The sequence below is a fragment of the Canis lupus genome, chromosome 36 (genome assembly GCF_048164855.1).
Source record: "Canis lupus baileyi chromosome 36, mCanLup2.hap1, whole genome shotgun sequence".
Classification (NCBI taxonomy): Eukaryota; Metazoa; Chordata; class Mammalia; order Carnivora; family Canidae; genus Canis; species Canis lupus.
Genome location: NC_132873.1, coordinates 14,382,349 through 14,397,091, shown reverse-complemented (window position 1 = coordinate 14,397,091; position 14,743 = coordinate 14,382,349). Strand labels below are relative to the sequence as shown.

General features: G+C 43.0%; 1 protein-coding gene and 1 long non-coding RNA gene across 6 annotated transcripts in view; one reads left to right on the top strand and one right to left on the bottom strand.

The window, feature by feature from the left end:
- Positions 1-1,769: 1,769 nt before the first annotated feature.
- Positions 1,770-3,383, bottom strand: LOC140625721 (uncharacterized). The gene is made up of 4 exons (XR_012025048.1): positions 3,071-3,383; positions 2,815-2,865; positions 2,328-2,560; positions 1,770-2,090 (listed from the first exon to the last, which is right to left on the bottom strand). It is a non-coding gene; the product is annotated as an uncharacterized lncRNA (long non-coding RNA).
- PIKFYVE (phosphoinositide kinase, FYVE-type zinc finger containing) overlaps positions 3,236-14,743 on the top strand; it is an 83,343-nt gene continuing 71,835 nt past the window's right edge. For 3 of the 5 annotated variants that reach the window (XM_072813228.1, XM_072813225.1, XM_072813229.1), the window contains exons 1-6: positions 3,358-3,496; positions 7,713-7,893; positions 10,248-10,400; positions 10,665-10,700; positions 13,006-13,124; positions 13,889-14,060. In XM_072813228.1, coding sequence (XP_072669329.1) covers positions 7,722-7,893; positions 10,248-10,400; positions 10,665-10,700; positions 13,006-13,124; positions 13,889-14,060 — 652 coding nt within the window. In that variant the 5' untranslated portion in view covers positions 3,358-3,496; positions 7,713-7,721. The other 2 variants (XM_072813226.1, XM_072813227.1) reach the window with 2 other exon arrangements.

Below are 14,743 nucleotides of genomic sequence, written 5' to 3'. Positions count from 1 at the left end.
GCAGTTAGCCACATGTATCTGCAGTTCAGGAGGGGTGTCTGAGCTAAAGAGAGAAATTGGAGAATCTTTAGCATTGTTATGGGCTAAATTGTGTGTCCTTCTTTTCCCCGAATTCATATGTTGCAGCTCTAACCCTGCCATACCTCCGAATGTGACTGTGTTTGGAGACGGGACCTTTAAAGAGGTAATTAAGATTAAATGAAGTCATATTCATGGGCCCTAATCCAATCTGATTGGTGTCTTTATCAGAGGAGGAAATTTAGACACACAGGATGTGTGTGCACAGAGGGATGCATATGTGAAGAGGCTGCAAGAGCATGGCCATTTATTTGCAAACTGAGGACAGAGGCCTCAGAAGGTAGTTACCCTGAAGTCACCTTGGTCTTAGACTTCCCAGCCTATGCCTCCAGAATTGTGACAAATAAATTTCTGTGGTTTAGGCCATCCAGTCAGTGGCATTTGTTATAGCAGCCCTAACAAACTAATATAAGCATGTATAATAGTGGAAGCCATGGAATTTATGAGGTCATAAGCTAGAAGAAAAGTCTTCCTCAGTGAGAACTCCATGGAATACTTAACATCTTTAACAGCCAGGTAGAGGAAAACTAGTCCTAAAAAGAGAATGGTAAGGATTGTCTGGGAGGTAGTAGAAAAATCAGCGCAGACTGATGGGAACCAAAGAGAAAGTTTCCAAAATGGAGGGGTTACTGCAGAGAAGGCAAGGAAGACAAAGTCTGAAAATAATGTTGGCAAGTCAGAGGACCTCACACAAATGCAGCTTGAGAAGAATAATTCTATTAGGATGATTCTGAAAGAAGTCATACTATAGGGGATTGAAGTTTGAATGAGAGGGTTGTGGGGGGGAATGCCTGGGTGGCTCAGCAGTTGAGCATCTGCCTTTGACTCAGGGTGTAATCCTGAAGTCCCAGGATGGAGTCCCAGGATGGAGTCCCACATTGGGCTCCCTGCATGGAGCCTGCTTGCTTCTTCCTCTGCCTGTGTCTCTCTCTCTGTCTCTCATGGGTAAATAAATAAGATCTTAAAAAAAAAAAAATTAGTGGGAGGGGGGAACAGAACAAAATTCTTGCAAGAAGACTGACCATGAAATGACGAATATTGCTCTATAAAGTCTTTGTATAATTTTTAAAGACTGCGTAATTGTCCATCATTTGACTGTATTACTTTCATGTTGTTTGTGTTCGTTAGATATTTGTTTCCTTTTTATTTATTTATTACTGTTTTAAATAACTGTGAAAAACATATTTCACTACATTCTACTTTGCACTTGAATTAGTTCCTTAGGCATAATTGCTAGAATTGCAATTGAATTGAATCAAGAGGTATAAACATTTTTAAGGTGCTTGTTAGATCCATCAAATCACTTTCTAGGAGGGATATACCTATTTATGTTTTCACATGCAGTGTGTGCCAATTTCATTACTTCCTAAGCAGAACTGAATTTCATGATTTTTAAAAACATCTTTGTGTTCTCTACTAAAGGCAATCAGGGATCCTTACAGAACTGATTAATTATAGACCTGGAGCAAAGATGGTTCAAGGTGAGTCTGGTATATATTATTGGATAAGAAAGGAAGGAAGTGCTCAAAAAGTGAGGAAGGCATGTCAAAGGTACAGGAGCTCTGCTTGAAGGGGATCTCACTGGACTAATCAGGGAAAACTTGACTGTCAAAAAGTGGCACAGTAATGAATTATAGTGTAAAAAAATCACGAATCTGTACTGATACTGTTAAAAAATGAACTGAGGCATATTGCAATTTTTAAGAGTTTATTTGAGCAGGGATTGGGCATTGCCAAATGTGACATGATTGGAAGCACTACAATGACAGGAGCTAGGAGAAAGACTTTTATAGAGAAGAGGCAAAAGCAAAGCAAGCAATTATTTGCTTGACGACAGCTTAGGCAGTTGCCCTACTTGAAAAAGCCTGGGTGGTTTTTTGGTGATTGGTTATCCTTAGGTCTCAAATTCATAACCTCGAGGCATTCATTCCAGGCTTAAGTTTGGGTTTGCTTCCATGGGCTACCAAGGCATCAGAGCTCTCTCAGTCTCCATGGCCTCCTTGTTTAATCAACTGGATAACAGGAATCGATATTAAGAAAGGAAAAGCTATTTTAAGTACAAATGCAACTAATACCTAACAGAGCAGTGTAAGCAAAGTACATACTAGGCACAGTGATCTATTACAATAGATTGCCACACAGCATCACCACAATGAGAAGACTCCGTAAGAACCATAAATGTGCGCTGCAACGAAGCGGTTGCTGGGGGGGGGGGGGGGGGGCACACCCAAGAACCCTGGCTTTCTCACTCAGGTAGATGAGATTCTCTGCGGAGCATGATAGTCCAGGTGCTGCGGCGGGGGGAGGGGTGTGATGGGGGCCGGTGGTAGTAGAGGAATGGAAGGGGAGGCTCGCGGCTCTCGGGATGATTGCCCAGGAGGGTGATCCGGCTTTCCTTGCACGCGTAGGAGCCTTCAGCCTTCGAGGAGGCCAGCTCCAGGAAAGCTGGGTGGGGATTTGCCAAAACTCTTGAGGACAGGACCTGAAGCATTTAATTTAAACAGTCTGTCACTATGGGTTTCCTTTCTGACCGCCCCGGCCCAGCCCCACGATCGGGGGCCGCGCGTTTGGGCAGGTGTTCTCCAGCTACGCGCACAAGGCTCCCGGCAGGCCCCGGGGGCGCACTACCGCTGGCCACCCCGAGCCACGCGGGCCTGGCTAGACTTCTTTGCACCCAGTCTTGGTGCAGCGCGAAGCCCGAATGAAAAGAGCTACAGAGCTCGCTTCGTCACTTACTCGGGGTCAGGCACTGTGCCAAACGCTCTCCACGCAACATTTGACTTTATCCTAAAAAAAAAAAAAAAAAAAAGAAAAAAAACCCCCGTGAAGTGGGTGTTCTCAGCCCCAATTTACAGTTGGGCAATTTACAGGGCAGGAGCTTGAAAAACGTAGTCATTTGTGTAAGGTCCCACGGCCAGTGATGGGAGGCGTCAGTCCCGCGGAGCGCGGAGCGCGGTAACATCCCACGGGGCCCACATCTTCGGACACTTACGGTAACCGCAGGGGCCCGGCCAGCCCGCGCCCGGTGACCCCGCACGCGTGATGCTCACGCGCGCAGTCGCCCTGGCGTCCTCGGGGAAGGCCGAGGCGGCCTAATCCGCCCGGCGGGCCCTGACGACTCTATTTGAGCTCGACTCCTCTGGCCTGGCCGTCTGATCCGAACGAGGCGCGGCCGGGAAGGAGGGGGCGGAGCCGGCGCCCGGGAGAGTTGCCGATTGGAGCGAAGGAGCAACAGGGGGCGGGGCCTCCGCGGGAAGCGAGAAGCCGCATCCACCGTGTAAGTGGCTTCGCTTCCTGCCGCAACCGCCGGCGGCCCGAGGACCCCCCCGTGCGCTCCGGGGCCGCCGTCCTGCGCCTGAGCCGGTGAAGCGGCGGCTGGGGAGGCGGGCGGCCGGCGGGGCCGGGGCGGGAGGCGCAGGTAAGGGAGGCGGCCTGGCGCGCGGCCGGCTGGCGTGGGGAGCGGGGCAGAGGGCCGGCCGGCGTGGGGGGCGCCGGGGCCGGGGCCGGGGCGGAGGGGAGGCCGGAGCAGACCCTGTGCCCGCGGGCAGCCGCCCCCCGCCCCCCGGCCCCTCGGACCCCCGGCTGCCAGCTGCCCCTCGCCCGGCGGGCGGGGAAGGGCGCGGGGGGCGGCTGCTGTGTTGCAAGAGGTTTCCGTGGAGACGCTTGAAGTTCCCGAGCCCCCCCCGCTCCGTCCCGTGTCCCCGAGCTGGTTAGGGGGGTGCCCGGTCCAGGTGGTCCCCCCTCTGATGGCTCAGCTCGTGGTCTGTGCGTCCGCGGTGCCTCCGTGGACGGAGAGGAAAGTTCCCGAGCTGCTTGCAGAGCACGACGCCGGCAGTGGGCTTTGCAGAGGAGCCCCCGCCTCCTTAGAGGATGGACCGCTTCTGCCCCGCTTCTGCCCCGCTTCTGCCCCGCTTCTGCCCCGCTTCTGCCCCTCGACGTCCTTCTGTTTCTCCCTGCGGCTGAGGAGGAGGCTTGGTTTCCCACTGGGTATTCTTTCCCGTGTTGGGGACGTGCCCGAGGAAGAGGGGAGGGTGGGATGCGATGGTGTCCTTAGGGGGATCGAGAGCCTCCTATCCCACACGGGGGTTGTTAGTTTCAGGAGGGCCAAGAGCTGTGGCAAGTGTGTGATTCCGTATGAAGCGGGTTGTTTATGTTTATCCGAAGCGTGCGGGCCTCTCCGTGTTAAATCAGCACGCATGGGATCAGCCCGTCCTCGGCCTTAAAATAAGGGCCCTACTGAGGGTAGGGGTAGTTGGCCTCGGGGTACTGCGCCCTCTTATTCCTCACTTACTTAAATCTGCTTTCCTGCTGCTTCAAAACCCTCAACTCCGTCAGGATTAAAAAATGACCTTGTTTTTTTTTTTTTTTGTTATTGATTGTTCTCTGTTTTGGTTGGGTTTTTTTAAAAAAAAAATTTACTTATTTATTCATGAGAGACACAGAGAGGGAGAGAGAGGGGCAGAGAGACACAGGCCGAGGGAGAAGCAGGCTCCCTGCAGGGAGCCCCACGCGGGACTCGAACTTGGGACCCCGGGGTCACGCCCCCGGCCTAAGGCGGCATCAAACCGCTGCCCGGGTTTGGGTTTCTGACTCAGATTGGGGCAGGTTAAGTCTCTTCTGTGGAGCAAGACTACATTCCCTTTTTCTTCCCCTCTGTGCTCTCCTTTTTCCTCTTTCTGGGAGGAGTAATACGGATCACGCGTGGTCTTGCTTTAGTGTATCTGTTGGCATGTTGATGAAAAATCGAACAAAAAAAATCTTTGTTGATGGAAACTGACATTTCTGGTCTTCAGCTGACCTGCATTGTTTTGGATATGTTTTTAAGTAGTTTTAAAAACCGTATTCAGAAATGATTCAATTGATAGTTTTTTTTTTTTTTTTTTCATCTGCTATGTTTTGAAATTGGCTAGATCAGGCTTATTTTCTCTGCTTAACACCTGATTAGCCTTCATGTTGGCTCAATCAAGGAGATAGTATGTGATGGGTCCGTATATACCAGTGGCCACCAAATGAAAAGAGGCAAAGGAACTGGCATGTGGGAGAGTAGGTTCCTATTTCTAATTAATTGCTTATCAGCTAGCAAAGAGTCCTGGTGTACATCACAGATAGTTATTAAGCTGCCAGAGAATGAGAGTTGTAAAGCAGTTTTTTCAAGACCCCAGTGTCAGTATGGAATTTTTAAGGTGAACTCTGTGACTACATTTATGTTTCAGAGATTACACTTGCTGAGTGTTGTCATGGTAATTTTTAGTACATCTCTAAAGCTTATTAATTGGTTTTGTTTGTGGGTGACCCCAAGAAGTTATGCTGAGGTTCTTTATGCACATTGCTAACTCTGCTTCTGATGTTACTTGTGTCAAAGTAAAATGTAGACTGTTTTCCCAGGCCTGAGGGTTATTGTAAGCACATAATCCTTTTTTATTAGTGCTCTTTTTTTTTTTTCTTCCCCTTTTTTTCCTCCCCTCCCACCCCCTTGTGAGTCTACACTTAGTCAGCAGCTTGCTTCAAAATCCTTTATGCTGGAATATGGATTGTTGACTACTCTCCCCCATACAGGGTGATATTAGAGATCTCCATCTCTCTCTCCCTCCCTCTCCCCCTTTCCTCCTCCTTCCCCTCCCTCTCCCCCTTTCCTCCTCCTTCCCCTCCCTTTCCCCCTTTCTTCCTCCTTCCCCTCCCTCTCCCCCTTTCCTCCTCCTTCCCCTCCCTCTCCCCCTTTCCTCCTCCTTCCCCTCCAACCCCTTCCTTACTTCCTTCCCTCTCTGCTCTTCCTCAACACTCCTTCCTCTTTTTCTTCCTCCTTTCCTCCCCCTCCTCCAACCAATAAACATTATTGCCAAATCATGTTCAGGTCCATGGTTTCATTTCTGCTGTGTTTAATTAATCAATTATTAATCAGGCTGTGTCTTGAGTAGTTAGAATTCAGATAGGCTAGAATTGGAAGTCTATGAAGAGCTACAAAAATCAGTTTGATCTAAAGAGGAATTTCAGGATGAAACTTTGGGGTCTAATTACAGTTCTACCACTGAATGTGTGACCCTCCAGACTATTGTTTTAGGTTCTGTGTACATTGGTTGGCTCAAAGGTAAAATGTATTAATAAGTCTAGCTCTGTGTGACCTCCAGGATTTTTGTAAAAGTAAAACGGGGTGGTAGATATGATTTTGTTTTGTTTTGGTTTTTTTTTGTAGATATGATTTTGAAAGTGAAAAACATTTTGCGAATATGATGTCCCCTTTGTAACATGTAAATTAGATGACAAACTATAGCACTGTGATGACTAGTTATGCGTGGTTTATGGTTCTCATTTATTTGAGATCTTAATATGGCAGGAAACAGATACTGGTATTTTCCTGTAACCTCCCTCTGGTGAGGAATTTTAGGTATTTAGAAAAAAACCCTTTAAGATCTTCATTTTAATGTCTTTGTGAGTTTACTCTTAAAAGGAGAAAAGCCTGGTTCATGTGCTTAGAAGAAGAGATGATAGGAACAGCTTGTTGATTTAGTCCTTGACGTGATAAGACATAGCTCGAGTTTATACAGAAGTGTCATTAAGGGATGACTTTTCTTTCCTTGGAAATATTTATGTTTTACCTTTTTTTGTTTTTAAAAAATTTTTTAAAAAGATTTATTTATTTTAGAGAGAATCTCAAGCAGACTCCCTGCTGAGCTTGAGCCCAGATGCTGGGCTCCTGGTCTTATCTCATGACCCTGAGATCATGACCCGAGCTGAAATCAAGAGTCAGACGCTTAACTGACTGAGCCACCCAGGCCCTGTTATGTTTTAGTTTTGGGGGGTAAGGGGAGAGAAAGAGCTTGAGTAGGGCAGAGGGAGGGAGAGAGAATCCCAAGCAGGTTCCACGTTCAGTGTGGAGCCCCACACGGGACTTGATCTCACAACCCTGAGACCATTTAATCAAGAAGAGTTGGACACAACTGACTGAGCTGCCCAGGTGCCCCTGCCTTACATTTTGTGTAAAAGAAAAAAATAGAAATAAGTTCAAAAAATTTTGAGGAATTAACATGCATATATAAAACCAGTTTTCTCCTAATACTTTACTTTTATTTATTTTTAAGATTTTATTTATTCATGAGAGACTCAGAGAGAAGGCGGAGACATAGGCAGAAGGAGAAGCAGGCTCCCTGCAGGGAGCCCGATGAGGGACTTGATCCCAGGATCCCTGGATCAGGCCTTGGGCCAAGGGCAGGCACTCAACCGCTGAGCCATCCAGACGTCCCTTCCCTATAATTTTAAAGAGCTATTGAGTAGCTGTCTTTCCAAAACGAATCTTAAAAGGAAAAAGATATGTTATGTCAAAATGCTTTTTTTTTTTTCCTGCTCACATTTATACTGTGCCTCCAAACTGTTAATGATCTAGATATTTTCTGTAGATTGAATCGCAATGGTGAGAGTTAGATTAGCTGTGTGATCATAGTTTCAGGCGATTGAGACCCTTACGATCTAGACTGCAATGTTTTTAATCCTCAGTTTGCGATGTGTGCTAAATCAGATCGATTCACTCTTTGGTTTTCGGAGGTCTGAATTTTCAGAGTCAGATTTTCCAGACATTTAGGGATGCTGTTTGGAATCAACCTTTGAGCTCACGTAGGACCCCCCCGTTTTTTGTTTTTTAGACTCATGAGATGGCCACAGATGATAAGACTTCCCCAACATTGGACACTGCTAATGATCTGCCGCGGTCTCCTACTAGTCCTTCTCACCTCACACACTTCAAACCTTTGACTCCTGACCAGGACGAACCTCCTTTCAAGTCAGCGTATAGTTCTTTCGTCAACCTCTTTCGGTTTAACAAAGGTAGGCCTTAACAAAGGTAGGCCGTGTTCTCAGACGGGGTCAGAGAACCTGCAGGTGTGAGTCTCTGAAATTCCCTTGTTCAGCTTTCAGGCTGTGTCTTGGCAAGAATGTGGACTGTCAACAAGGAGACAGCTTTGGTCATGGGCTACTGGGGTTTACTGCTCAAGAGGAGAAAGCTAGAATTTTCCCTGTAATCTTACTAATTATTGGTAACTGAAGATCTGAATTGAAAACTAATGTTAAAAAGAGGCATCTCTTTGAGGTTAGCATTTTTTCCTCTCCCAGCCCCCCTTCCTTAATGTTTCAACTCTCTTAAGTTCACAGAATGGACTTTGTTCTTGTAGGGGTTAATAGCCAAAAGTTTTTTTTTTTTTTAAAGATTTACTTATTCATGAGAGAGAGAGAGAGAGAGAGAGGCAGAGACGCAGAGACGCAGAGACGCAGAGACACAGGCAGAGGGAGAAGCAGGCTCCATGCTGGGAGCGCGACAGGGGACTCCACCCCTGGTTTCCAGGATCATGTGGAAGATCTGAGCCGAAAAGGTGGCGCTAAACCGCTGAGCCACCCAGGGATCCCCCAATGGCCAAAAGATTTTAATTAAACCCATAAAACTAGAAGAATCAGCATATGGGAGGAAATGTTCTTATTTTTCCAAAATTGAAACTGTCAGCATGCCTGTTGACTTAAACCCATTAGATTAAGGTGTAAATGTAGTAATACCAAGAGAAAAGATGCTTTTAGCTTAAAGATACTGTTTATTTATTTCAGGAAATTTAATATCAATGCAGTACTTTTTTTTTTTTCAATTTTATTTATTTATTTATTTATGATAGTCACACAGAGAGAGAGAGAGAGAGAGAGAGAGACAGAGACACAGGCAGAGGGAGAAGCAGGCTCCATGCACCGGGAGCCCGACGTAGGATTCGATCCCGGGTCTCCAGGATCGCGCCCTGGGCCAAAGGCAGGTGCTAAACCGCTGCACCACCCAGGGATCCCAATGCAGTACTTTTATTTAATCAACAGTCTGTGTTCCAAACAAATGCTTGTCCTCAAAAGAAAACTTCCCTTCCAGGATCCAGTCCAAGGTCACATATTACATTTAGTTTTCATCCATCTTTAGTCTCTCATTCTTTGTCTTTTGTGAGACTGGCATTTTTGTGGAGAACACACCAATTATTTTACAGAATATTTTTTAATTGGAATCTTATTTTCCTTTTTTTCATTGAAGTATAGCTGACACAGTGTTACTTTAGTTTCGGGTGTACAGCATAGTGATTGGACAAGTCTTTCCATTATGCTGTGTTCCCCACAGGGGTAGCTCCCATCTGCCACCATGCAGCACTATTACAGTACCACTGACTATGTTGCCTGTGTTGTGCCTTTCATCCCCATGACTTGTTCATTCCATAACTGGAAGTGGAAAGGTACTTTTTAAGTGAGCTCTTTTTAAGTAATACATTTTTTACCTGGAAAAAATTTAAAAAGAAATATGGCCTGTATATTTACTTTTTATTTGGGCTGTATTATTTGACATGCATTAGAAAATAATCCCTCTTGTTGTAAGGAATTTGAGGGTTATTCAGGAGAAATTTTAATAGTAGTAACGGACTTTTAGTAGTAGTCATATTTAAAGCCGTGTAAAATCTCCTATTAGTCCATTTTTAAGATGATGACTTTTTAAAAAATCTTATTGTTTACTTTTAGATTTACAGAAAAATTGGGAAGATAGAAGAGAGTTCTCATATACTCCTATACCCAGTTTTCCCTATTATTATCAGCTTACATTACTGTAGTATACTTACTATAATTAATGAACTATCTTTGACACACTGTTATTAAAGTACGTGTTTTATTTATACTTCTTCAGTTTCTACCTAAATTCATTTTTCTGTTCTATGATCTCATTGAACACATTATATTTAGTCACATTAGAGCCACATTATGTTTAGTCATTATTAGAAAGTAATCTTTTTATTCACCAAATGTTCATTGAGCACATACTACTACCCACTATTACATGGTTTTAATAGTGCATGGGATCTATCTCAAAAACAAAACAGATAAAAAAAAAATCTCTGCAGTCATGTAAAGCTTGCAATCTATTTCCTTTAATATGCTCAAGATATTTCTAATGAAAAGTAAAAAAACTGAGGATCACATATACCAAGGATGTAATACCGGCCTATAATTGTGCCATTTTCTTTGGATTTCTTTTTTTTTTTTTAATGTAATTTTTAATTACACGAGTAAATACATATATACATTATTTTCTGAAGAATTTCATCTATTCCTTCTCTTTGCTATACTTTGAGTCTTACTTTTTTCAAATAATGCCAAGCTTTCCATTGCTACAGAGCGAGCAGAAGGGGGCCAGGGAGAGCAGCAGTGTCTAAGTGGAAGTTGGACCAGCCCTCAGCTCCCTTCAAGAACACAGTCTGTGAGGTCACCTACACCTTATAAAAAGCAGCTTAATGAGGAACTCCAGCGACGATCGTCAGCCGTATTAGGTGAGACAGTATTTCTTGTTTCATTTCTCTCTCGTGTTAGATTTTTTCCAGTCACAGTGTTTCCCAGGTTGTTTATTAACTTTACTTTTCTGCTGTTTGGAATAGTCAGGTGCTCTTCAGAATTAATGAAACTGTTACCTTGGTAGTGAAAGAATTCGTTGGTACCTAAAAAAAAAAAAATTCTTAAGCATTTTATTAAATTTTAATTTAGGCCAAGCACAGATCTCTTGACTGTTTTTTGATAATTACTTGCTTGGGTTTCAGAAGAGAACAGTTTGCCACATCCCCAGGAGAACACAGGTTAGTTAAAACTTTGTGAATGAATTCTGCATCTGTTCTTGGGATGGCTAGTGTCATGTGGTGTGCATGCCTCTGGCTGCGGAACTCTCAACTCCGTTAGTGGGCTGCCACTTGCTCTTGGCCGTCTGTCCTTGTTGGGGTATAGACTGTCATTGTGGCTGGATAAGCTGAGCTCTTGCCTGTTTGTTCTCTGTCCTGGTGTACTATAGTCATCTCCTTCATTTTCATGTTCTTCTGATGAGTATAGGGCGGGGATCAGTACCTGAATTGAGAGACAAGGCAAAGTGAGTTGTTTTATGTTTTATTTCTATTAGAGTATTAAACTCAGCACAGTGGTTTGCCCTGCTCAAGGTGATAGAAGAAAGGCAGTGAGAGGTGGCATAATAGAGAAAGAGGTGCAGCATTGGAAGTCAGGTGTCCCTGAACTCCAGACCTGTCTTGTCTGGCCATTCTTCCCCATGAGAGAGATCCTCGAGTGAAAAGTAGGCAGGCACAGGTAATGGGTGTTGGCAGAAGGGTATCTAATAGCCGAGACTTGGTTCAGAACCTCCTGAGGACTGGAGCAGAGCTGGCTACATCACCTCTGCCTGTTTCCTAGGGCAATGAGCCTCAGCCTGGGTTACAACAGCCAGTTGGAAGGAAGAATTAGAAGGTGGGAAGGGAGGGAGAGGGAGAAAGAAGCTCTTCCTTTACTCCAAATGGTTGGAAGGAAGAGACCATCCCTACTTTAACCTTTAAGCTCAGTAAACGCCTTTGCATGTGAACCTGACCTATGCTGAATTAAGCATAGAATTTCTTTGTTTATGGAGAAGGACTAGACTCTATTAGGGATTACAAACTGACAGCCTGTCACACCTTGCCTTAGTGTTTGGATAAACTTAAATTTAAATATCACTAGGTGGAGCTTGTAATGTCTAGTTTGCTGCAATCCCCACTGCTCCTTCAGCCTTAGCTGCTAGAGGCAGTTAAGCTTTAGAAGCCTGATACTGACCAATCAAGTTCCTTTTTCTACTAAAAGGCTATAATTCCACAATTTACTAGCACTGTGACTTTAGGAAAATCATTTAATTATGTAATATCCATTTTACAAGAGAAGCACCTAAGGTTATTTAGGGCAGAGTGCTAGACCAGATTTTCTCTCAGGACTCTTTCGCTTTCTTCTGAGACCTGTGATTCTGTTGGTTCCAGGAATAGCCTTGCTCTTCCTCTTCTAGCGAGTGATGCTGTTCGTATTCTTTTACTTCTAAGGAGCTAAATTCAAGGGCCTTCATAATTATTTGTTGTCCCTGCATGGGAGCACAGCCATTGCAATCTAACAGCTTCATCTGCCTTTTTTTTTTTTTTTAACTTACAAATTATGGACACTTGCTTTATATTGTGATACTCAAGAAAAATTTGGTCATTCTAATACTTACACATTGTTTTCTAGTGATAACACATGAGGTATCTGCTGAAATTAGCATATTACTATTTATAGAAATACAAAGTTTTTAAAGTTTTTCAACATAGGTGCACTTTTGATAATTATTTGTATTACTCAGTTGTCTTGGGAAGTTCTTTGTCAATTTAGATTTAGAGCAGAACCTCTTATTTTTTGGTAATCCTTTCTGTCTCACCCAACCAAAAGTTGTAAAAAAAAAAAAAAAAAAAGTGTAAGTGATCCCTTCCAGTTTGGAGATACAGCGTTGAGGAGGTGGCAGAAAAGGGTAGGATTGGAGTTCTAGCAATGCTTTGGCATTTTTCATCAGTTTAGACCTTGTGAAGGGAATTTTATGGGTAAATTACCACCCTGTATGTTCTGAACACTGTCAGTCTTTGGGGACATGGTTATTAAAGTCCTTTCTGATCATCTGCTTCATGAGGCTTTAGGAACTCGGTCTGTAGGCTAAACTGAACTGTTTGACTGGAGAGACTGAGCCAGGTTAACTCAGCGATTGCTTTTTCTTCTGCTAAATTTCTAGCAGGTATTTGTTATGGCTTAGGACTAAAGAGCCTAATAAATCATTAATGAATTTTGGGGCCATTTAAGTAGTGTGTCTGTCTGAGGCCTCAAAACCGTCAGTGATCTTAGTGCTTCTCTTAGATAACTCTTGCTTGTGAAGCAGTGTTTTACATGGACTTGCAACAGCCTTGTACCTTTATAAAGACTGGTTTTAACTATCAATCCATGTCACTGGCTGGGAGAACATAAAGGCACTGTGCATCACATATATACCTTATTTTATTTTGTACAGGTATTAGAACGAATAACCAGGTTGCTTTTTGTTTGGTTTTGTTTTTTTTTTTTTTGGTAAATGTGGCTCAGACACAAGAAGGAAAGCAGAACCTACCTTTGGAGGTCATGACCCTCGTACAGCTGTTCAGCTTCGAAGCCTCAGCACAGTATTAAAACGCCTCAAAGAAATCATGGAAGGGAAAAGCCAGGTACTCTCTAGGGGCTTTAGAAGATTATTTATTAAACACTTATATGGGGCTTGTACTATACTTACTAAAAATGGCATAGTGCTACTCGACTCAAAAGAATGTTTAGTTAGTACTTCCTCCAGGTATGAACTCGTAGTTTTACATATAAATTCTTAATTTTAATTTACCAGTTTTTCCCCCCCTTTATAGTTAGTGCTTTTTGTTTTTTTTGTTTTTTTTTTTTTTTTTCTTTTTAGTGCTTTTTGTTTTAAGTTAGTGCTTTTCTGGTTAGGAAGTATATATTTAGCCCAGAGTCAGTAAATAGTCTTTCATGGTTTTTTCAAGAAACTTTATTATTCATGTGAAGCTTTGGGGCCAAGCTTTAGTTTTTCTTCATGCATGTTTAATTGCACCTAGTGCCATATTTTTTTTTAAAGACCATTCTTCACTGATTGCATTATAAATCTTGTCATAAGTCCATATACATGTGTGAGGGTGTGTCAGGGCTTTCTTTTCTGTTCTAGAATTCTATTTTTTTCTATCCCTGAACGAATTTTCAAATTTTCTAGTTTTAGAGTAAGTCTTAATGGCCAATAATATGTCTTTCGACTTTGTTCTTGTTTAAGGCTGCCTTAAAGGTCATTTTAGCCTTTTCCATGCCATATGAATTCTCAAAATAGTTTGTCAATTTCTGCAGAAAAATCCTGTGTAGGATATTGATTAGCATTACATTCGTCCTTGAATCTTTTCATATTTTCAATTTCACATAATTGTTACTGTTACAGGATAGCGACCTAAAGCAATACTGGATGCCAGACAGCCAATGTAAAGAGTGCTATGACTGCAGTGAGAAATTTACAACCTTCAGACGCAGACATCATTGCCGCCTATGTGGGCAGATTTTTTGTAGTCGTTGCTGTAATCAAGAAATCCCTGGAAAATTTATGGGCTATACAGGTAAATGCATTTTATTGATAGTTTTACAGTTTTTAAAGGTCATAACTATAAAATAGTTGTAATACAGGACCGATGTTAAGCCAATTTTTATTTTGGGTTTCATGTGTGAGACATGGCGGGGACAGAAGCTAGGGAGATGCAGCTTTGCATTAAAGGACTTTACAGTCGAATAATAAAATAGATGGAGAGGTTCATAAATAACTAGAGTAAAAGATAGTGTATCATAGATGCTAGCGAAAAACCACAGGAACATTAATATTTATTAGACAAGGTGGCTAGGATAGATTACTAATATATTATCACTATAAGAAATTTTATTCTACAAAATGCAGATCATCCCCAAGTTATAGGACACTGTACTTGAGCAAATTGCATCTTATTCATATTCTTTCATAAATTTATCAATATGGAAATTTTAAATTATTTGTTGAAGCAGAAAACACTAAACAATGGTGTGTGGATTTATACAGTGATTTGGGAGTGGAAGGTGGGCAGAAGTTACCAAAAGGAGGACGCTTTTTGCATCTCTCAAATTATTTTTGTTACCATGCAAATCTTCCTCTTAGCTTCATTCACTCCCCCCGCTTCCCTCCCCCGCCAAACTGTTAGGGGTTTAGAGCTCAGTCATCTTTTATCAAGATTGTGGCTATAGCCTTGCAAATAATTTTTTTAAAAAAGATTTT